Source organism: Thalia democratica, chromosome 8 (assembly GCF_965202585.1).
Source record: "Thalia democratica chromosome 8, ktThaDemo2.hap1.1, whole genome shotgun sequence".
Lineage (NCBI taxonomy): Eukaryota > Metazoa > Chordata > Thaliacea > Salpida > Salpidae > Thalia > Thalia democratica.
In genome coordinates this window covers 18,475,011-18,498,967 of record NC_139172.1, presented here as the reverse complement: position 1 = coordinate 18,498,967, position 23,957 = coordinate 18,475,011, and the positions used below count along the sequence as shown (strand labels likewise).

Sequence of the window (23,957 nt, the reverse complement as noted above, 5' to 3'; positions counted from 1 at the left end):
GTATCTCAAAAAAAAGCTCTTTTTTTTTGTTTTGTTATGTTCATTTAAAAAACTTGGTTGGAAAAAATTTCTGCATGGTAGCCTGTGTTGCCCACCCATATCATAGAATATGCATCAAAGTTTTTAGTTTAATGTAAGCTCAATTAAAGTTAATTGTTTTATATGTTAAAGCATTTGGTGAAAAATATTTTTTTAAATTTTAGTGTACACAATGCTATAACTTGTTTCATCTTTTAAGTTTCTTTATACTTTGATATATCTTATTTTGTTGAGCATGTAGTTCCAAGTTGTCAAATTAAAAAAATATTTTTAATTGATATTAGCTTGATTTAGTTGATTAAGTTATGAATTTTAATTCAGTGTTACATTTACCTAAACAAAGAGTTTAGTTTTTATTGACATGGTATTCAGTTACTAATACCTCTTCCTTTTTTGTTAGAGTGTAGAACCTTTAACAGCTTTTTTTCTTAACAAATATGAACATATCACCATTAGCACAGAATCTTTTTGTTGGTGCAGGAGTGATGTTATTAGCAGGAACAAGATCATATTATTATGTTGATGGTGGCCACAAGGCTGTTTTGTTCAGCAGGTTTGGAGGTGTTAAACCAGATATTTATGCTGAAGGTCTTCATTTAAAGATACCGTTTATTCATAAGCCTTTGATATATTCTATTAGATCCAGACCTACTAAGATAGGCTCTCCCACTGGTACTTACTTGATAATTTTTTAAATATTGTTTTTAAATAATTTCAAAACATTCTTATAATGTTAAATTTTATTTGATCCTTGTTATATTTTTCGAAAGAGAAAACTTTTTGAATTATTATTTTACTAAGTATGTACTAAGATTTTTTAAAAATCTTAATATTAAAGGTTTAAAATGATAGATAAATAGTTTTTTGATTTATGTTTCTTATTAAACCAAAAAAAAAAGAACATTTAATTAGTTTTTAAATGTTTCTATGATTTAGTCTACTATCAACAAGTTTTCTTATTGTTAAAACTTTTTAATAAAAATTCCTAGATCTCCAAATCAAAAAAAAAGATCAATTATAGAAATAATTAATATTAAAAAAGACACTGTTCTATGTATGTTTTATGTTTAATGTTTAACTACAGAATCTAATCAGTTTTGAAATTATAATACCTTTTTGAATTTTAAAAGTCAATCTAACTTAATTTTTAATCCACTAAAAGCCACTAAGTAACTTATAATGATAGGTAACGTTTAAGTGTTAGTTTTATATATTACTATAAATTTAAGTGATAATGATTTTTAGTGAAGGTTTAATACTTAGTTTTTGTTACTGGTATCTAAAATTAATATTTATCTTTTTCCTATCCAGAAGTTTAGTAAGTACATCCTCACTTCTAACCCACTCATTTTAAATTAAATGTTTATAATGGTAGTTTCCAGACTAAGGAGCAATTAGGAGGCAGTATTACACATTTTTTAAAGTACAAGTGCAATATTATTGTCCCCTTTTCTACTGAAACTACTTTTCTACTATAACTGAAAATAAAAAGTTTTTTGATTAGTTTGTACAAAAGAAAAGATGCTTGGATCATTATATCCTTAATTTGTTCAATTAACCCACATTCTTTTTAAACCAAGAAAAAAATCTAGGCACTAAAGACCTCCAGATGGTAAATGTGAATGTCAGGGTCCTTACCAGACCAAATGAAAATATGTTGCCCCAAATCACACAGTTTCTTGGGGTAGATTATGACGATAAGGTATTTTGAAGTTTTGTTGATGACGTTTTAGTATTGTTTTTAAATAGATTTTGTTTAGAAATAGCTGTAACTGTTAAAACCTTTATGTTAGCTAAAATGCATTCTAAAACTATTTCAGATATTTTATTAATTACAAAACAGTATATAACTTAAAAGTTTATAGGGTATGGCTTAATTTTTATTGTAGTTATTTGCTGAAAAAGGTGTTGCCTTCAGTAGTAAATGAAGTATTAAAATCCGTTGTTGCAAAATTCAATGCTTCTCAGCTGATTACACAAAGGTCACAAGTTTCAAATTTGATTAAAGAACAGCTGAAAGAGCGTCTTAATGAATTTCACATTGTACTTGATGATGTTGCCATTGTTGATCTTGAGTTTTCACCAGAATACCAAAAAGCTGTTGATAGGTTTTCAATTTACTGCTAATTTATTTTTGTTCTTTCAACTTATCACTTAATAAAGTTGAGATTTTTTATAAAAACCAAAAACATTTAAAGATCATTATTATTTTTAATTGTTGTTATGTAGTCAGAAAGTTAATATTTTTTTAGTAAATGTTTATATAAGTGTATTAAATGTGATATACTTTTCTTTTAAATTTAAGTCTTTTACAATAAGTTCTCATTAGTTTGTAATACACTAGTTTTAACATAATTTAATTTAAAATACATCCAGGAATATTTACAAACACATTTTGATTTTCATATAGTTTTACTGTGAGATTATGAATGTAAGCTTAATGCATAAGATAACTCGTTACTTAAAAACTTTGATGAAACTGTTAGGAAGCAAATAGCTCAGCAAGAAGCTCAGAGGGCCCAGTATCTTGTTGAAAGTGCTAAGCAAGAGCGACAACAAAAAATAGTGAAAGCAAAGGGCGAAGCTGAGATTGCTGAGAAAGTTGGTAAAGCAATGGGACAAAGCCCTGCCTTCTTGAAACTACGCAGGATTGAAGCTGCAAAGAAAGTAGCCAGTTCCATGGCAAACTCTTCCAACAAGATTTATTTAGACTCAAACTCGTTGATGCTTAACATCTCCAAAGATCAATACCATAGCAATTCCAATCCTAGTTTAAACATTGACTGATGTTTGATTAAAAAAATAATATAAATAATTAAATATTATAGAGTTCTAAAAAAGACTGCTAGTTGTAAATTTTTTAATGAAAGTGTAGTGTGTTTTAGAGCAGCATTTTTTGAACTAATTCTATTATTCTTTCTATGAATTTTTAGTATGATTTTTTTTAAAGGTAGATGAAGTTGTTCATTTGTACATTCATTACATGTGTTACTGTGTTTTTATAAGTTGAGTAAAGAGTATTTTAATTCTAAAGCAAATAAAAAGAATAAATGATTTTTTTTCCAAGTTATGAGACTTAAGACTGTTCTAGTTTTTTTTTGTTATTTAAAAAAGGTTTTTTCAAAGTTTCATAAAATAGTGTAACTTACTATGATAGATTGTTTTTTTATTTATACTTAATTTTTTTTGGCTTTTATACTTGTACATTGTTAAATGATTGTTTGTAACTTCATTATTTTTAAAATGTTTAAATACACTTTTAAAAATATAATTAAAGCCCTTAATCTGGTTTGAAAATTATGTACATTATGTTTGGTTTATGATATTTTTTGCTTTTTTATACTTAGTTCTTTTTATTAATTTTTATTATGAATTGAATTTTTTAGATAAATTTTTATAAGAATTATGATCAAACAGAAGTCACTTAATTCGACCACCACAGCATCCACTTCAAAGGTTTGTCTACTCAAAAAATTTCACAAGTTGCAAGAAGATTTGTATTTTTTATATTGCAAAAATTTTTATAAGTACAACTGCTTTTAAGTGAATATTTTTATTTTCAAAACTTTCATAGAAGTTTGTTATCATTTATATAAGAACTTTAAAAAAAATCAAGTACAAATGACCTTTTTATTGTATTTTACATGCTATTAGCCTGATAATTTTTTATTCAGATTAATTAAAGTTACATGTTTATATTTTGAAATATCAAAATTTACTACTATACTTAAATGCCTACTTATTATATAGAAGTTAACAGCCATTTAATTTTTTAGTACAAATTATAAAGTAACAACACAACACATAGTAAACATATTTTAATTTATGTATAATTGATAAAAGATTTATAAGCAAAGTGTATCATAATATCAAAAATTATAATAGTAGTTTAGTTATTTGCTTAAAGCGGTTGGGGGGGGGGGGGTTCAACATTTTTTACATTTTTTTATACTAAAGTTAACATTTTTTTAAAATTAAAACGTCGAAGTATGAACTATAAGTCAGTTTTATGCTTTCAATATAAACTTACGGACCACAATTTTTCATGATAAATTTTCTAAGAATTTTAAAACATTTTATGAAACTTTGCTTGCAATATAGAGGAAAAAACTTTTCATTTAAAAAATAAAAACTATGATCAAACAAATGAATATTTTTTTTGGTTATTTCTCAAAAAAAAATAAAAGTTCTTCCTGAAGGTGGTTTTAATTATTATAAAAATTAGACTGAGAAGGTTTGAAAATGATTGCTCAAAACTTGTAGGAAAAGATAGATTTTTAGTGAAATAGATTGGTTTTACCTTTCATAAGAAACCTATAAAATCTCAGAAACCTTACTCATACTTTATTTTTTTTTGAATTTAAAAAACAATAAAAAGCAATATGTAGCTAGTTATTAATGTAAAATATTAGACCAGAAAACAATTATTTTAGGGTGCACAACAGTTTAAATTCGGAAAATTCAAGTTCTAAAAAAAGTTAGAGGGCCTCAACTTAAAAAGTAGTATATATTTGAAAAAAAAGTATGTTGGTTTTATTTGTATCTACAAGCCATTTTTTCTTTTTGTAAACTACTAAATATTTTTTCGATATGTCTGAAATAAGTTTTAAAGGAAGCTTATTTTTATTATTTAAATATTTTAAGAAATATTTAATATTTTTCAAAAAGAATGGCTTGTAGATACCAACATACATATTTTTTATTATTTTTCAAGTATATAATACTATTTAAAGTATCTTTGTGTAAATTTATCCCCTCGTGCAAAAGTATCTTTGTGCACTCGTGCAATTTTGTACGCTCGTGCAAATTTGACAGCTACTTAAGTTTATTAGTAGCTATTTATTATTAAATTTTCTAAAATTTAGTTTTTCTTAAACAAAAAACTTAGTTTTATTCTTTTTTGTAAAAAATATGTCTGTAAAAATATACATTTTATATTAATTAAACAAAAATTATAGAAAATATATATTTTAAATTTTTAACAGATTGGGCTCGACACGATAACAAAGAAGGGTAGTATAGCTGGTTAGTTAAATTTCAAACTTTGCTAGAATTAATCTTTTAATGATCATAAAATATAATGTTTCTGTAACATTACTTGATTGTATTTACTTTTTAATGATTTAAACTAAATCAGTTAAATTCACACAACTGGTACAGATTTTAGTTATAAATTACATTTAAGTGTAGAGATGTGACAAAAAGTTATTAGTTATAACTTGTTTGTGTATTTTTATTAATTTTCAAACTTTGTTAAAAGCTTATTAAAAATTATCTTTTATTATTTTTTGTCAAATAAAAGTTTTGGTATTTACTAAAGATCTATCTATGTTTGTAAACTGTTTATAAACATGAAAAGCAAAAACAAAACATTTTTTTGGATAATTTTTTTTTTCTATTTTAAATGAATTTCTAAAAAAAATTTGTTAACATGTTCTTTATTGGGTATTTATAATTTATGTAATTTGAGAAATTTGACAAAATTATATGTTTTATTATTTTTATAGACAAAAAACTTCAGTTCCTTTATTTAAAGACATTTTAAACTCACCAATTAATGATCAATTGAAAAAATAATATATTGTGTCTAATCAGGGTGGCCAAAATACCTTGATCCTTGAAAAACCTGGAATTTGACAATCTAGTTAAACGAAAAACCTGGATAAACCTGTAATTTGATTAAAATGTGAAACTTTAAACAAAAACTCTTAAAAACCTGAAATTTTAAACACTTTAAAATGCAAAGTAAAAAAAAATTCAATTAGATACAAAGAATCCATAAAGATAAAAAAATGTTTGGTATCATATTTTTTTTTAATAAAAAAACATATAAAAAGTAGCTTTACAGTATCTTTTTAATGAAGTTATACTATTTATGACAGTTTCTATAACTTAAGTTTAATTATATTTTTATACTTAAGTGGACCAATAACCTGGAAACTTGATTTTTTAAAACCTGGAAGAAACTTACAAAACAAATTTAACAACTCAGGTCTAATCTATTTTAATACTTAATTTTATTTTGTGAATTTTATCTTAAGTTTACTTTTTAACAAATAAATCTCATCTGATCACAATCAACATGTTGCAGGAAGCGTAACGCTACAGAAGCGCAAATCAACCAACGGAAAGTCCCCAGGTGATTTTGCAGGGTTGAGCAAGTCGCCGGCGACCCCAAAGACGCCAGGTAATGGCAAGGCAGGTAGGGGGAGGCCGAGGAAGCATTCGAAAGACCAGCAAGATGCCAACGCGTCGAAGAAGCAGGAAAAATTCGACATGTGCTCCCCAAACAGCTTGCTGTGTGAAGTTGATTTGAAGGTAAAAAATAGTTTGCAAGAGAAATAATAGCTTACAAGCACACAATTGTCTATAATGTACTTGAGTCAAATTAATGGAAGGAAGTTTTTTTTAGTAAAATTGTTATTTTCGAGTTATAAATCTACTTTTTCATTAAATACCATTTTAAACTGATAATTTTAAGACATTTTACAGTTTAGCTAGTTTTCTTAATTTGTATAGAAATACAAAATATTATTTATTGAGGCGTACATTTGTACATTTCATAAACAGATGAAAGTATTAAATTGTTGTTTATTTTTAGTTAAACTACAATAATTAGAATGCATTCATCAATTGTTATGATTTTATTTACAAAATTAAACAGAGTATTATCAATTCATCAATGTTCAACAAAATATCTGCTCACTACAAAGAAAGGCTTGTATCACTGCTGCCGAAATGCGACCAAGTTTCCACAAACGGAAAGATGACAACTTCCTCGTCTGCTCTCAGCAACACCTATTTCCTGCAGAATCTCACTGTGAGTTTGTTTATGAAGGTTGTAGTATAAACCAGAGGTTCTTAAACATTTAAAATTTGTGCAAAGTTGACAAAATAAGACCATGTTATCATGTTAAATCATGCAGTAATTTATGGGAAAGCTACTACTTGTTAGTAAACTATTAGTTATGGCTAATTGTTTGTATAACCCATTTATTTTTATTTTTTTTAATCTAAAGGTTTAGAATGTATTACAAAATTTAATGAAAAAATGATTGTACTTTGGTGCAGGTTAAAAAAAGTAAACTACAACTGTGTAGGTAGGCAACAACTGAGTTTCCATGGTTTGCTATAAATTTGTTTTTTAAAATTATTAACTTTATAAAGATGTTTTTAACCATTCGAGGTTTAAATAAATCCAACGTTAATAAATTGAAATTATTTTACTTTAGTTATATAATGCGTTAGTAATTAAAACTCATTTAAAAAAATTAATTATTAACTATATTATTTATCAATTTTAACTAACCTTTACTTCATTAAATACTAATTGAATTTATATTCAAGCTTTTTTTATTATTAGAGTGTAAAATTTAATTATTTACATTTGAAAATTTATAATAATAAATTGCAATGTTAATAAAAAGTTATTTAATTGTTATTGTAAAAAAGTTGTTAAATAACAAAACTTAGTTATTATGTTTTTATTTTTGAAACAATTTCCATTAGTTAATGATGACTTTTTATTTTCAAATTTTAAAGATTAATTAGACGATTTTTGTTCTATTTATAGTTTTTTAAAATGAATAAAAAGTTGTTGCAGCAGTAAGCTTTTAATTATTCTAACTTTTTGTGCTAATATCATTGGTATCTTTTAAACTGTTGTAGTTCAAATGTTACAACAAACCGATTTATAAAAAGTCAATCAACAGGAGTGGCAGGGAAAGCTGATAGAAGGAGAGTACACGGCGGAAACTCAAGCCAGATTCGCCATTGAAATCGGCAGAGAAACGCACAGCAGAATTCCTGAAGCAAAACAAAAATTGATGGATGATGATAAATCGTTAGTTATTTTTATCAAGCTAAGAACTTTTAGGCTCATACATGTAGTACCCTCAAGTCTTTTTAAGTGAAACATACATCAAAGTTGTACTGTAATTTGTAAAGTTAGTTATAAATGTTTTCAGAATGGAAATGGAGTTATTAGGAGGGCCTCAGACTCGAGTAAGAAGCAGAAACCTCAGTTTATTCCAAGAATCCGGGTATAGAGTCCAGGATTACAGTTACGAAGGCATAATCGGAAAAATAAAATCTGAAAGTATGTCTAAAATTAGAAGTAGTGTTTTAGATCAATCTTATTTGATAATTTTTCATTGTTAAAATAATTTTTCATGCAATTAACTTTGATCACAGCAGTGTTTTATTTGTTAACATACACTTGCAGTGAAAGAAAAAAACGACTTAGAAAAGAAAATTTCCGTAACACATTCAAAGGATACTCCGATGAAAAGTACCCAAAAAGATCTTCTGCCAAAAACAGATGCAAAAAACTCACCGAGTAACAAACCACCAAACCAACCGAAAAAGTCTAATCCTGTTTGTGAAAGTGCCGAGAACGACCTATTGACCCCGGTCAAAGTGACCATACCAATGAAAACTTCCAGCTTGACATCCACGCAGAAAAAAAGTCGCAAAAGGAGTTACGTCAGTGGGGAAACGACGGATTCCGCCAATGAAGATGCAAAGTCGACTTCAGAGTTAGTTTTTTTAGTTGCTCTAGAATTGTGTAATGAAAACAGCAAAAAATGTTTAGAAAACTGTTCTAACAAATTACAAAATAACTTTTATTCATATTGCCACTCACTTAAAGTAAACGTGTTTGATAGAAAAACAACAATTAACTTGGCATGCTCTTGGCTTAATTTAAAAAAATAAAATTGTAAATACTCGTAATATGCAATTAATATTTTTTGACTAAGTTTAATCTTGTTTAACTTTAGTAGTTTTAAATACTTAGTACCTTATTTAAAATAAATTGTATGCAGAGTTTAAGTTTTTATCAACAAAGAATAAAAACAAAAAGTTATGACGATACAATTGTTAATATTGTGTGCAACAACTGAATCTCATTGAATTTAAAAGTCATTTAGAACACAGTACTATTTTTGTGTATGCGACTAATTAATGTTTTTTAGCTAAAATTCTCTCAATATACGTTCTATTTTTATATTATTTTTGATTGAAAATTCAAGTGCTGAATTTACTTCTTTAAAGTCTACAACGTTTAAAATTTCAGAGAAGTTTTTTATTTCCTTGTCTAAATAAAAATTCAAGGTTGACATCTATTTGACAAATAGAAGTTGACTAATTTGAACCATTTTGTCAAGTTTAAAATAAGATCTAGTTCTAGCCCACTGCGGTAAATTTACTCGTTTTCAAAGAAATTGAAAAACCTAGGTTGACTCAAGCTAGCTAAACGTTTTTTATTTTTTTAATAATTATACACTTATTTTGATATTAGTTTTGTAACGTTATGTTGTTAATTGATAAAAGTTAAGCTTTGTTCATTCTATAGTTTTTTGTAACAGTAATAGTTAACTTTGTCATTCTTAGCTGCGGCTGCTCTTAGTTTAAAGCTTATTAACTTACCATAATAAAAAAACTACAGCTTTTTTATAGAACATCCAGTTTTCAAAGAAAAAGAACAGCAATTCTTTGTATCTAAACTTTATATTCCAAGTTTTTAAGTTTAGATAAAAATCTTTCAATTCTTGATTGTTGAATTTTTTGACATTTTCTATCCAAAGCCCTTCCAGTTATTAATAGTACACACTCCAATATAATCTAATCACTTTATTATAATGCGTTTTTCAATTAACTAGTTTTATATAATTGTTGTTATAAAAGATAATATAAAAAAAAGCGTTATAGTTAACTTATTGTTCTCGGAAACATGAGTCTTGTTTTTATGTGGTTATTTCTAAGGTAAAAAAGTTTACAAATTAATAACATTTTATAGTTTTTTGATCAAGTTTGAATTTGAATTTGCAGTGTTTGATTTTAAAGTAACTTAGAGATAAAGATGATAAAATTGTAAATTTCAATAGGTTCTTTACGCAAGGTGCAAACTAAGAACACAAAAAAGAATATTTCACTAAATCATATATTTTTTAAATTGCTAAACAATAATATTAACTGATCTTGTTCTGCAGACAGCCGTTGGTTCAAGAAAGCAAAAGCGAAGCTCTCACAACGTTCACATTCATCACAGCCAGCTCAACTATCACCCAACCTTCCAACAAAAAGTTGACCAAAACTAAAAGATTGTCCTCAGCTTCGAAGAGAGACGCCAGGAGGTCGGACAAGATAAAGCTGGCAGAAGCTTTGGAGAAAAGCGCCAAGGAGGAAAACGGTTCCTCCCCCAATTCCACTGACAACCTGGTTATAAGGAGAAAATCTGATATTTGCGATCACACGCAACTGTGCAAACCAGTGAGTTGTGTGTATTTTAACCTTATCAAAGAACGTAACTTTTCAGAAATGATTAGTATAATAGTTTGAAAAGCTGAATGATATTTTTTATTTAGTTAAAGTTTTACTAAATATATTTTTAAATTTTAGTTTTTATTTGGCTTTCTTATGTCTTAGTTTTTATATCTAATACCAACATTTCTCATATATAAATTAAGTTCAAGAAAGGTGTTTTGATTTAATTAAAAAATACATCTACTTAATATATATTGTAAAAGTAAAGATTTTGAAAATACTTTGTTATCTACAATTTTTAATTTTTTTGTAATAAAACTCAGTTTGTACTCACAAAACTTATCAAAAATTTTAAAGCTACTTTGTAACCTAGCAATAAAAAAACTTTTAGTTAAACGAACAGAATCACCCAGTGTTTCTTGATAAGGCTGCTACAACCGATCTGACATCCATACCAGGAAGTTACGACCCAATTATTGATTATATGAAGATGCCCTCTTCACAGCAATTCGTCATCAAAGAGTCGTTGAAATTTCCCAGGTTTAATTTTTATCTTGTTTGTTTAAATTACTTTAAACTTATCCTTTTCTTTTTTGTTTTCATAAAATATTTTGTTTTTAGTTGATGAAAAGCTTAAATGATATATATATATATATATATATACCACAGATGTTCTTGTGCTAAAACTGTATCTCAACTAACGGCGTTTCACTGCTCTCAAATAAATTTAAGAACAGATCTACGGTGTCTATAAAATATTAACAGTGAAACGCCGTTAGTTGAAATAAATTTTTAGCACAAGAACATCTGTGGTATATATTCCGATAAGCTTAGCTTTTCAGGATCTCCAGGATTTAACGCCTTTTAACGTTACATCTTATATATATATATGTATATATCAAATAGTTTTTATACAAAACGTTGATTTAATTAAAAGTACAAAATTTAAATTTTGTCATTTTTTTTTTGCAGGAGCCAACAAAACGGTGTACTGACGAATGAAGCAAAAACGGAAAAGCTGAATAATATTTTGGACAAAATAAAAAAGAACAACAACACAACAAACCTCAACAACATAGCGAGCAATTCCGCGAATAATCCCGCAAACAACTCTAAAAATTTCAAGCTGGATATTGTTTCAGTTGGAAGTAGCAATGGAACTTCTAACAAAGCAAACATTAATTCCACTCACTGTAAAATACAAGCCATCAATAGTAATGGTGCTTCAACTAGTTGCAGGCTAGTTTTTTTGAATATTAAGTCATCAGGTATGACTATTTGTTAAAAGTATAGTTTTGTTCATTTGGTTTTTGCTTATTCTTATCAACTTAAATGTATAAAACATATAAGTTTTTGTTAATCGCTAATGTTTATTAAGTTTAAATATACAATAAGAACCTTTGCAGTTTCAGTGTATTTTAGCTTAAGTATTTAAGCCTATTTATAGTTGATAAAAGTTAGAAATGTATTTGTAATAAAATTATGATTGAAACTAAATTGTAAAAAATTACTAATTGTAGGGTAATACATGTAAACAGTGGTATGATGGTTCACAAAAATTATCTAAACACTAAACCAGCCTACATTCTACCTACCAGCATACTTATGCCTAGAAAATTCGTTAAAAAAACCGGTAAGTTAAAATTTTGTATTTATTGAACTAAAAAGCTATTTACTGAAAGTTAAGTTTGTCTGAGATATAATTTGAAAATTTTGTGTAGTATTTTCTATTAATGTAAAAAATGATATTTTTATTACTTTAATTTCTATCAGCTTCTTGCAAGTTTTATTTTTATAAGTATTAATATTTTCTAAATATAATTAATTTAGATAGTTTTATGTTTAAAGCTTTGTAAAAGTTTTTCCCTTTGAAGCTATTGATGATAACAAACATATATTAAACAATATATTTCATTTTTATTGAAAAGTTTTATTTTGAAAAATATTCAAATCAATAACAGAAGTTATATTAAATTTAGGGCAGTCAGAAAATAAAAAGAAAGTAGTGCAGATGAATTGACACCACAGAAAGTTTTTATAATTATTTTGCATTGATCTTGCCTTTTTCAAATTGATTATTTAATTGTTTAAATTTAATCATACAATTTAAACGTGCACTTTTCAAAATTGTATTTTTTTACATTTAAATTTTATTTTCATTCAGCTTTGTTTCAAACAACAGTGGTTTTTTTTACAATAGTCAGTTAGCTGGACAGATAAAGATTTACACCTTACTAGTTTACAATTTTAACCAATTCTGTTGGAATGTCAGCTTTTTTTTTATGGTGAATTATTTGTGTAAGATTTAAGGTGAAATAATTAGCAAAGCGCGTCACTTGTTACGTTTTGTTTGAAACATTGTTAGTTTTTTGAGTGAAAAAGTTTTGAGTTTTAAACAATTTTATATAGTTTGTTTTAATTATTTCCAATACATTCTGTTAAAATCTTAAACGCATAGTTTTATATTGTTTTTTTTTGGCAATAAACTGTTTGATTAAACATTCGTACTGTTAATTTTTTGTTGATTTGTTTATTATAATTAATATTTTACCTCATTTTTGTCATAAGGTGTTATTTTGGTAAAAAAAGTGTTATAGTCACAATATTAACAAACAATACAAGCTTATGTTTTAACTTTATTTGAAATGTAAAAAAAATTGTACAACTAAAAAAAAATATTGTTTAGTTTGTAATAAATTGTCAGTGTAAGTTTTACTAAAATTATTTTTATAAATAAACCATACTTTGTTATGATATTTTTATTGATTGTACTGAATAATATGATTTGTGAAATTCTGTACTTAACTTTAACATATGTAATTTTTTACTTTTTATTCAAAAGTATTAAAAGGTATTGCTAATTTTAAATACATGTTTATCAACTATTTTAACTAGTTGATGAAAAGTAATAGTTTAAAATTAATCAAGTTGCTTATTGTTGAATATTAGTTCTTACTATTTATAGAATTATAAAACTTGTCCCGACTATTCATAAAATTTTATTAAATAAATTAATCTTCTATTTTTAATTTAGTAAATTCAGTTTAATACATGTAAGTAAGTGTTTAACTAATTGCATATTTAAAAAGATGAAAAATATATAAACTATATTATGATAAAATTGTTCATTGGACTAAATCAAATAAATTTCAAATTGAAAAATTGCGCCACAGTAAAAACAATCAAGTTTGTTATACAATGTACATATGAAGTTTTAAAAACATTTTTTCTCTCTTTTGTCTTCTACCATATTAAGCGTCTCTTTAGCGTTGCCTAGCTGATAAAGTTTAAGTCGAAACATAAATTAATATTACTTTAGATTACGAATTAATTAGTTGTTATAAAACATACAGTATTATTTAAACTGGTTGTTGTAATATATTTATAAAATAAACAATAAAGAATTCTCAACTTATGTGCGTGCAAGAGGACACATTAGATTTTATTTAACAGATTGTCAAAAACAATACAATTTTGAAAACAATACTATAGAAGTGAAACAATTTATTGTTTCTGATAAATTGTTAAATAAAGTCGTATTTAAACTAGTTACAAAAATAGTAATTATTTTTATTATTAGAAAAAGATTGAACTAAACTGTATATTGGTCTCTAAAATGTTTTATAAACTTTACTAAGTTTCACAAACACGTGTAGTATTATTCTTTGATTTTAAATTTTACTTAAGTTTTAACTAAGTGTTATTAATTTGTAATGCAAGTTTTAAACTTATCATAAAGCATGCACCCATGTGAATATAAATAAATATCTACTTAAACGAAGTTTTTTTTAAATTATGAAATTAATGTTATCATTATAACTAATTTAACCAATTTTTTTTGATTACATAATTTTCGACTAAGATAACCAAAAAATAAGTTAAGTCTACCAATAAAAAAATGTTTTTTATTTGTTTAATTGAGAATTTAACATTTTCAACTAATAGTTTTAAAACTATGATTCATTAAAAATAAGAAGTGTTTGTAAGACTACAGGTATTTAAATGTACAACAATATTTTTTATTATAAATTAAAAGAATGAAAAGTAAGATAAAACGAATATTGTTGCAACTAAAGAATAACAAAAAAATAAAATGCTGTTAGAAACGATACTTTTGGTTATATTACAATTTTCTTTTATTACAAAGTATTTTAGTTTTATACTTTAAAAGGTTTAAATGTAGTTGTTAAAAATATTTCTCAAATAAGTTTATTGTTAAAACTTACTAAAAGTTTTCAGTAACTAAGTATATAAAAACATGTTTTTTTTTAAATATATTCATTTTATTTTAAAAGTGAAACAAGTAGCTAATAAGAACAGATAGATACTTCTTACTTGTAAATAAAAAAGCTGATTTGCTATAATCACCAACTTATTAATGATAAAGTTTAAAATATTTTAAACAGGTTCGCAACAATTTATTTTATTAAAATATTTTCATTAAAAGCAAGATGTTTTTTTCTGTTTAATTTATTTGTTACTAAGGATCTCTGTGACAAACTGAGTAAAGTATTGTTTTATGAAAGAATTACTAAATTAATATGTTTTTTTAACGGCTATTAGAAACAAAAAGTTCTTATAGATTCAAATATAAAGCATTTATGTATAAGAGACACTTACAAGTACTACCAGAAATTTTCGAATAAATAACAATATTGCAACACTGTCAAATCTTAAATTAAAATCTTTAAACAAGTCCATTTTGAACTAAGAGTCATTTTTACAGGTGAAACATCTTCGGAACCCCCGATTAAAAAAACAAGAGTTCTTAGTGATCTGAAGAAAAACATGTATGCAAGAAAATTAAAACTACAGTAAGTTTCAGCAATTTCAAAAACCTAAAGTAACATACTTAAGTTTAACATTGTAAATGTCTTAATTCAAAGAAAGTATAACTACTTAAGTTAAGACATTCAATTTTGACGAGAAATATTAACTATTTGTTTTAAAACTATCAGGTTTGTTTAAAAATTTTTTAGCAAAGAATTTTTTACAGGTATAAGAGTTATTTATCAACATCTCTAAAATAAAGTTTTGCTTTATTTTTCAAAAATACTTAGAATTTTTTTTTTCAGACTATACTAAGCTACTAATAGTTAAAAAAAAATATGAACCAAACCACAAATCACTGTTTTAAAAGTTTTTAAGTCTTAAGTTTTATTACCCTTGTTGCAAACAGTACAAACAACATCAGTACTTTTATTCAAACACTAACTTTAGTTTACCAAACGTTACAGTGAGTACATAAAAACATAAACTGCAGTGATAAAAAGTAGCAAGTTAAAGTTTTTAATCAACAAATCGCACAAGTTATAAGTTTTAATACAGTTGTATGAGTTCTAAATTTTTATGTAGAAATTTAACTTATTAAAGTTTAATCAAATAAAATGTCTAACCACGAATTACCGCATTTAAGATTTTTTTACTAATACTATTAGATCGTCTAGTTCTGTGTCCCTCAATAAAGCAAAAAAAAATCTTTTTAAAGAACATCTTTAAACTAAAACTTTCTGTGCACACTAGTATTTAAATTATGTAATTTGAAAAACCCTGTTTTATTTTGATTACCTTAAGTAGTATAAAAGTTCTTAAAAAGTTTAAGTTACAATAAAAACATTTTTTAAATCAATAATAAAATGATTTATATACACATTAATGTGCACAGATACATACTTTAGGAAACACTTGTGCTACCCTGAAAACGTTTTAGTACAAAAAAAAAAGCTAAGAGTTTTTATTTTATTTTTAGAAACGGACACGCTTCAAAATCAGATCTAAACTCTCAAAAACAAACGAATCACAGCAAGTCACCTCTGATCAATCCAATCGCCATGCCTCGCTTCCAACAATCAACCTCGTCACTAGGCGGAGTCGTGTTCAGTAACAACAAAGCTATCGTCAACGTTTCGGTAAGTTCTGTTGCTGAGTTATTTTTTTATTGAATAAAATTAAATAGAAGAAACCTGTAATTTTTAAAGGTAAATTTATATATAAATATGTGATTACAGCTACCAAGGCGAGTGATACCCGTGGCGAATTCATCTCGGTCGACTGAAAAAAATTCTTCTGTCTTGCAGCAGCCCATTAGTAAACCAATGATAAAAATAAAGCTGAAAAAATCGGGCAGCGGGTATTCCCCAGTTCAGCAGGTTTAAATGTTGCCATAACAATAAACAAAACTAAAGATTTTTAACTAACAAGTGTGATGCTAGTTTTTTTTCTCCTCTAGATAGAATTTCCGTTGAAGTTACTTTTAAATTAGTTTATACCATAACTTGAATTGTTTTAAATACTTTTAAACATTCTAGCTAAATAAAACAAAATGTCTAAACTTTTTGCATTTTAAGCTTGCTTTACTGTTAATTTATCATTTCAAACCACCATAGTATAATAATAGATAATTTTTTTTGCTGTGAAACACGTAATGAGTTGAAAAAATTTATTACTTTTATATTATAAAAAAACTTTTAAGCAACACAACTTTGCTGTTTTAAACTTAAAATTATTTTTCCTGACAAAACTAAGTTCCTGTTTAAAAGCGGAACATTTAACTTCATATTGAGCACAAAGCATGCTGCTTAGTGACTTGGTGCCGTCTATATGAGTCTTGCGCCATATAGCGGTTAGAAAATGTTCTACTGCCAAACTTCTTGCTTTTTCTACAAGGTTTTTAAGTAAATATAAAAAAGTATATTAGTGTAACAGCTGAAGCATGCTTCAGTGAAAAACTGTTTATGATAAATTTTATAATTACCCACCTCCTCAACAGCAAATACAAAATGGCTTATTTCACTTTTTTGTTGTGAACCTTGTTGTAATTAAAAAATCACTTTTGTCATAATACTTTTGCATTTTTAGTTTTAATATAAAACAATAAAAAAAGAAGCCACAGGTTAACTAAAGTGTATTACTTGAATTTTTATTAATAACATTTCTAAAAAATTTTTTTTTTAGTTTAACAAAGTCTCGCGCAATTATTTATGGTACATTTTATTTTGTTTAAAACGTTCCAAAAACAACCAAAGTTTTATTAAATGAGCTTTCAATTGATAGATTAGTTATATGTTTGTTTTGTAGACTATTTAATGTTGTTTTTAAACAATTAAATGTTTTCATAATAAGAATATTTACCATAATATATGTTTAAACATTGCTGTCAAGTTAAAAAATTAGCTTGAAGATTCTTGAACTTGCTTTTATGTTAAATTATTGACGTAAATTATATCTGCTTTGCTTTTGTTTTTTACTGTTTGATCGTTACAATTTTATTCAATTCATCGTGTTCTTAATTTGTCCTGAAAATAAAGAGTTTCAACACGTTTCAATGTTGTAATGATTTTGTAGCTTAAAAAAGTAAACTTTTTTATATGAGACAGTTAAAACTTGAACAAGCTATCTCGATGTGGTAAAATTTATTTAAATTTTGTTACATACAATTTTGTAATAAGATCAGACAACGGAATACAATTTAAATAACTAAAACGAAGTCTTTAAATATTAAACTAAAAATGGTGACAAAAAAGATCTAAATCATTTTTGATTTGAAATGATAAATAAAACGAAGTTGTAGATTCTGCAAACACACAACTTGTTTTTATTAGAACCTATTATTTTTTCTTTTATTTAAAGTTTATTAGGGAAACAAGTTCGACGTTCTAACCCCTTTAATTAAAAAAGTTAACCTTTAATTTAAAAAGGAGCAATTTTAGAATAAAATGTTATCTTATACTAGAAAAATGCAAGTAAATTGCAACAATGTTATGCATAATTAGTGGGCTTGCTTGTTTTTTAGATAAAGCTTGATAGTATCAATCATATGCTTAATGCTAAATGTATGACTACTTGAATGTAATTTTTTAGCTTTACTGCTCTTGATAGATAAACTAAATACTGAAAAGTTGCTAGGTTCTATCAAGCAAATTTAGAAATAAAACCTGCGTTAAATTTTCAATCAGTTGTTGTTTAAAAGTTTAGAAAGACCGGTTTAAAGTTTCAGATAATATTAGTACATAAGTATTCAATATGTACTTCACAACACATAAAAATATTTAAGACAATACACCTATAATTAGTAATTTAAATATGCTTTAAATAAACTGATATAAACTACGATAAAAAATCAGGCGAATTCAGCTTAAAACAAATAATGAAAATTAAAAACGTTAAACAACAAAACTTACGTTATGTTGAGATTTACAAATAATAAAATAAGTTTTAATCACAGTAGGGTAATATTATTTATCTTATGATAAAAACAGTTATTTTAAATCAATTTTAATTGATACAATAAACTATTTTAATTTTTTTAAAGGTTTTATAAAGGTATAGGTAAAAAACTAATATAAATCTTTGTTTTTATTAAGTTTTTTAAAATAATTTCTACAACCAATAATGTCTACAACAAAGTTTTAAATGTTTATAGATCAACAGTAGGCTTGTAAGAGGACAATTAACTTTTTAGTCAATAAAAAAACAATCCAAGTTTCATACATAAATGGATAGAACTAGACTTTTTGTTTTCAAAATTTGTTTTGTTTGTTTTCTAATCCAAGTATTTTAAGACTATAGATTGCATAATTTTACCTCAAAATTTAGAAGAATAAACTTAACAATAATATTGCTCTTGTTTATGGTATGGTGTTTCTAAAATATAAGAATATAGGTTGTTTAAGAACTTTTTAATTAGTTTATATTTTGAGTTTTTAAAGTTTTTTTTTTTGCAAAGTAAAGGGTGCTTCTAAGAAAGTTTAAGGTTCTATTTAGGGTCAAAAAACTAAAATGTTTGTTGGGAGACTTAACCTGAAATTTCAAAGACTAGAAATTTTTGAAGCCTACGTACGATAATAATAAAAATACTAAAATAAAAAGTGGTAAAACTTTAAGTTTTCAAACAATCTACTTAATTTTCAATAGACAACGTACCAAATTAAAAAAATATAACAAAATGATCAGTTATAAGTGTTTTAGTAACTTGATTTATTTATTTTTTGACAACCATTGGGAAGCAAATTTAGTGGTTTTTGAACTGAAAAACAGGAAAAAATAAATTGCATTTAAACTCACATAAGTTCTAAAGTGCTTGAAACAGAATTTAAATCAATTTTTAAAACAAGACATCCAGTTCTATCTACTTATATATAACATTTTGTTGGATTATTTAGTCAAAGCCAGTCTTGACTTGATCTCTCTTTTCAACCAAGTTAATATATAGTAGCAAAACTTTTATCCTAATTTATAAGTAAAAATGATTAAAAAAAACCAATAAGTCTCATTTTATCTTTTTTTCAAAATCTATAACTTTTTAAAATGAATCAGGTATACACAAAAACCACAACTTCTAAAAACCTGTTCAAAACAAGTAAAAGCAATCTTTTTAAGTTTTGGTGGATATTTAGTTTTGCAACAAGAAATATGTATTGTTTTAATATAATTTTTGATAAAAAGTTATTTACATGTTTGTACAATCTTAAGTAAAAGTAATAGTTTTAATTTTAGAAAAGTTAAAATAAGATAAAGTTTTATTTTATTCTTTTCAAAGTATTTAATTATACTAAAAAATCACTTACTATAAATTGACAAAATATAGATGCATAACTTTTTAAAAGTTTTGCGCGTATTCACAGTAGTGTGCCCAAAAGTTATTTACAATGCTCAAATAGTTTGTTGATTACTTTTAGAAAGTCATGTTTAGGATTGTAGTATGTTTTAAATTAGTGGAAGGCTTATTTTCTTATATATCCTAACAAATTTTAATGTTTTAATAAAGGAATTAATTTTAAATAATTTAATTTTTTTATCATGAGACACAATTAAAAGTGCAGAAACAGCAGTTTGTGTTAAAATTAAACAAATTTATATAACAATAAAGTGTGCAGAAAATGTCATTTAATTATTTGCTGTGCTTAGTTATTCAAACGTTTTTGATAAAAACATATATAGATCTTATTAATCTTTTAAAAGATACAAACAATTAAGTTTTTCAAATTACATGGATTTTCTAAAGATATGAATGTTTATAAAATAGACTAAAGTAGTTTTTGTATATACCTAACTTCGATAGAAATAACTTTAATACAAACTCAAACCTCAAAATAGACTAACAGTTTATGTATTCAGAAATTCTTAGTATAACTGAACTTTAGTTTTGTATATAAGTTTTTAAAAAAGTATAAGTGTTGATTGTATTTTATTTTTTTATAATTTTGAAGATAAAACACTCTAAAAAATTAGCTACTTCTTACTAATATAAATAAATATAATAACAAAGGACTAGTTATGTTGAATAAGCTTAAAATATGATAGTACTTATCTATCTTTTATTATAAACTAAACTTAATTTTTTTATTACTATTTACTAAAAAAAAAATATTGTTCAACAAATATACACAAATAACAAATACATGACAATGCATAACAAATAAAAAACACTCTCTTAAGTTTTTCTGTGATAGTTTAATACTTATTTCACTACTTTTTAACAGAACCTAACAGTAGAACAAAATATAAAATATGAATAGTTTTTTTACAAAAACACAAAAAGTTAAAACTAACAAAGTAATTAGCGCAATAAAGAGTTAGTGTAAAGTAATAACTAATTTAACTTAAATACTATTTACGGAAACAAAATGGATAATTTAACTAAATAAAGACACTTTGTAATCAAACTCCTTTTGTTGGCACTATTCTGGTTTTTCTAAAAGTATAGAGATAGTCACAACTCAAACTTCACGAGATCAAATACACTATTGCTTTGATGGATCATTTTAAATCTTGATGGACCATTTTAAAATACATGACAATTTAAATTTCTATAGTATAAAATGTTTAAGGGGTAACATATCAAAATATAGTTTATATTTTTGAAAAAAAAACCTAATGTAGGCTTAAATAACAAGACTAATAATAAAATACAAAAACAAACTAATTAATTACTAAAATTTATAGTATTTTAGTAAGTTAAAAAACTAGTTTAAGCCTTATCTCAAAAATATTTTAAGCTTTAGAAAACAAAAAATTGCTAATGTAGGCCTAATTAATAAGTTTTTAATACTAAAATATTTTTGATTTTTAATTTTTTTTTAAAGAGATAGTTAATAGTTTCAGAGTTATTAAAGTTTGAATTGTCATATAATAAATAGTCGTGACCACAAAATAAGGTTTTCGTTAAGTTTTTAAATCAGTTATAACACTAAACTAGACTTTAATTATTTATATATTGGTTTTTACAAAAATTAAAGCAATTAAATAAAAGATTACAATCCTTAAAAAAAGTTTATGGAAAATATGACGATAAAAAAACTATTTTTGTCTGTACGGATTTAACATATGTAAATGATTGACTAATAATATTGTTAAACAGTCTAATGGAAAAATAAAGAGACTACCCAACTCATCAAAAAATAGCGAGAAGGTAAAACTTGTAGAAATATCAACTTTTAATAAAGCTGCAAACGTAGATGAAACTTATGACAAAAGTTCAAAAGATTTTTCGAAGAAAAAACCTGAGCACGTTTTCGGAACCATTCCTTTTAATATGTTGGTTTAAGTTAACTATTTAAAACTGTGCGCTTTTAGTGGTTTATAAATTTAAAACACAGAACAAAAATCAACAAGTCAACTTCTTCTCTGAATCAAAACAGTTGTTTTAATTCAAATTCAAACAGCCTATGGTCATCTCGATTTGTAAATAAAAACAATGCTTCATATCCTTCAGAAAAAGGTAAAAAGTTAAATATTTTTAGTTTAGTTAGATTTTAAATTTGTATCAAAACTTTCAATAGATATTTTTTTTTATTTTCTAAGATTTTGACCATCAACATAATTTATTTAATTCGTTAAATTTGATCATACCATTAATATTTTTGAGTAGTGATATTAAATCTAACTTTGAAATATACTAATACGCATTTAGTAATGCACAAACTTCTTTAAAATTCATATGTGTAAGTATTAAAAAATCTACTAACTTTATTCAGTATTTGAAATTTCAAAACAATTTCAAAACAAATTGCTTGGTTTTTACAGTTGTTTAGTTTTGTAAATCTTTTATTTTTAAGTATAGCAATTAAAGATTTCAGCTTATTGATAAGGAGAATAATTTAACTTCAAATATTTTGAATTTTTCTTTCAAAACAATTTTTCACTCAAAAAAGAGATCATCAGCTAGTAGTAAAACTTGCTAATAAAGTTTTTAGTTTTCATAAAACTGATGAGTATTCAAATAAAACTTTTTTTTTTCATAAAACACATCGCTAAGATAACAAAAGTCTTCATTTAAAAACTAGTTTGTGCTCTACAAAAATACTGAATTTAAATTTTTTAATTTAAACACAATTTTTCGTTTACAAAATGGAACTTTTTGCAGACGAGATGATGCGGATGCAAGACAAAACTGTGATGAGTTCAGAAGAAGATGAGGATGAAGATGACGACGACATTTTAACTGAAACTTCGGAAGACTCGTCCATAGTGACGTCACAATCGGAAGAAGATGAAAAGGTTGTGTTCATTATAATTTATGTCTACTATTGTTTAGTTTTTTATGGTAGACAAGTAATATTATATAACTATAAGAGCAGTTAAACTAAATATTAACCGAATTTAATTGACTTAAGTTGTTCAATAAGTTAAAACTTTAAACAAAAATAATATTTTGATTTCAAAACAAACAGTTGAGTGACGATTCATCAGATAAGCGGTGGAGGCACCGACGAATATCGCAATCACAAATTGTCACGCCACTGTTCTTGCCAAGCACAGATACCAAGTTTTCTGCGACAACTGATAGCTTAAAGTATAATTAGTACTTAATATGATAATACTTCAAGAAAGCTTAACCTTTAAGTTTATAAATTTAAAACACTTTTTATAAGAAAATTTATATAAATGACTAACGTTTTTATTATAGTACATATCTCAATTAATGTTTATGAACTCTTTTTAACCAGAAAAATGTTCAAGTAAATAAGTTAAGTACTAAAATATTTTAAGAAAATGTAGATTAAATCTTATCAATATTTTCAGTTGCAGCAGCTCAACAGTGAAGTTTCAACAAAAAGATCAAAAATAAAGTTCAACAAAAATAAAAATAAATGTTTTTACCCGCTTTTAAATTTTTTTCTAAGCTTTAAAACTTTTCAAAGAAAACAAGGGATTTGTCTTTTTAGGTTTTACTCTTTCTTAAGTTATAGATAAAAGTATGAAAATTAACAACCGTTTTCAAGCTAGTAATTCAATAAAAAAGTTAAAAAAAAAACTGATTAAATCAGAAATTCATCCTTTTACAAATCTTATATGAAAAAAATTATTATTCTTTTATGTTATCATAAACTTCTTTATAATTACACAACGCATACTTTTTAGGTACATTTAAGTCGATTAGTGTCTTTTGGTTAAAAAAACTTAAAATGTTTTATCATTTATTTTATTTTTCATTTTAATTTACTTATGATTCAAAAGCATAAAACTTTCATATTTTTAGTTTTGAAAAGTGTTTCGTTTTTAGTTTTTTCACAACTCGTTTCACACTTTGTGTTTGCAAACATAGATCCTATACAGTTTTAAATTTTAAAGCGGTCAATTTTGATGAAGTATTGACAAGAAAACTAGAGTGTCTGTATTAAGTTTAAACTTGAGTTTACTAAAAGTTTTTC

The 23,957-nt window shown here is 25.1% G+C and overlaps 2 protein-coding genes across 4 annotated transcripts; both read left to right on the top strand.

The window, feature by feature from the left end:
• The first annotated feature begins 476 nt into the window (after positions 1–476).
• Positions 477–2,826, top strand: LOC145842954 (prohibitin-2-like). Its single transcript, XM_082950428.1, has 4 exons — positions 477–711; positions 1,632–1,741; positions 1,945–2,147; positions 2,526–2,826. Exons 1-4 carry the CDS (start codon positions 477–479, stop codon positions 2,824–2,826), a joined length of 849 nt encoding a protein of 282 aa, XP_082806554.1.
• Positions 2,827–3,429: 603 nt separating this feature from the next.
• Positions 3,430–23,658, top strand: LOC145842277 (uncharacterized). Of its 3 annotated transcripts, none has more exons than XM_082949699.1 (19): positions 3,430–3,495; positions 5,025–5,064; positions 6,131–6,357; positions 6,704–6,859; positions 7,752–7,882; positions 8,007–8,137; positions 8,264–8,576; positions 10,032–10,311; positions 10,709–10,845; positions 11,278–11,544; positions 11,826–11,938; positions 15,032–15,119; positions 16,055–16,214; positions 16,314–16,454; positions 21,665–21,840; positions 21,903–22,024; positions 22,670–22,803; positions 22,977–23,098; positions 23,329–23,658. In XM_082949699.1, exons 1-19 carry the CDS (start codon positions 3,445–3,447, stop codon positions 23,372–23,374), a joined length of 2,835 nt encoding a protein of 944 aa, XP_082805825.1. In that variant the 5' UTR covers positions 3,430–3,444; the 3' UTR covers positions 23,375–23,658. The 3 variants fall into 3 exon arrangements, with proteins under 3 accessions (XP_082805825.1, XP_082805826.1, XP_082805824.1); XM_082949700.1 differs by having other exon boundaries at positions 10,697–10,845; positions 22,977–23,071; XM_082949698.1 differs by having other exon boundaries at positions 10,697–10,845.
• Positions 23,659–23,957: the final 299 nt, after the last annotated feature.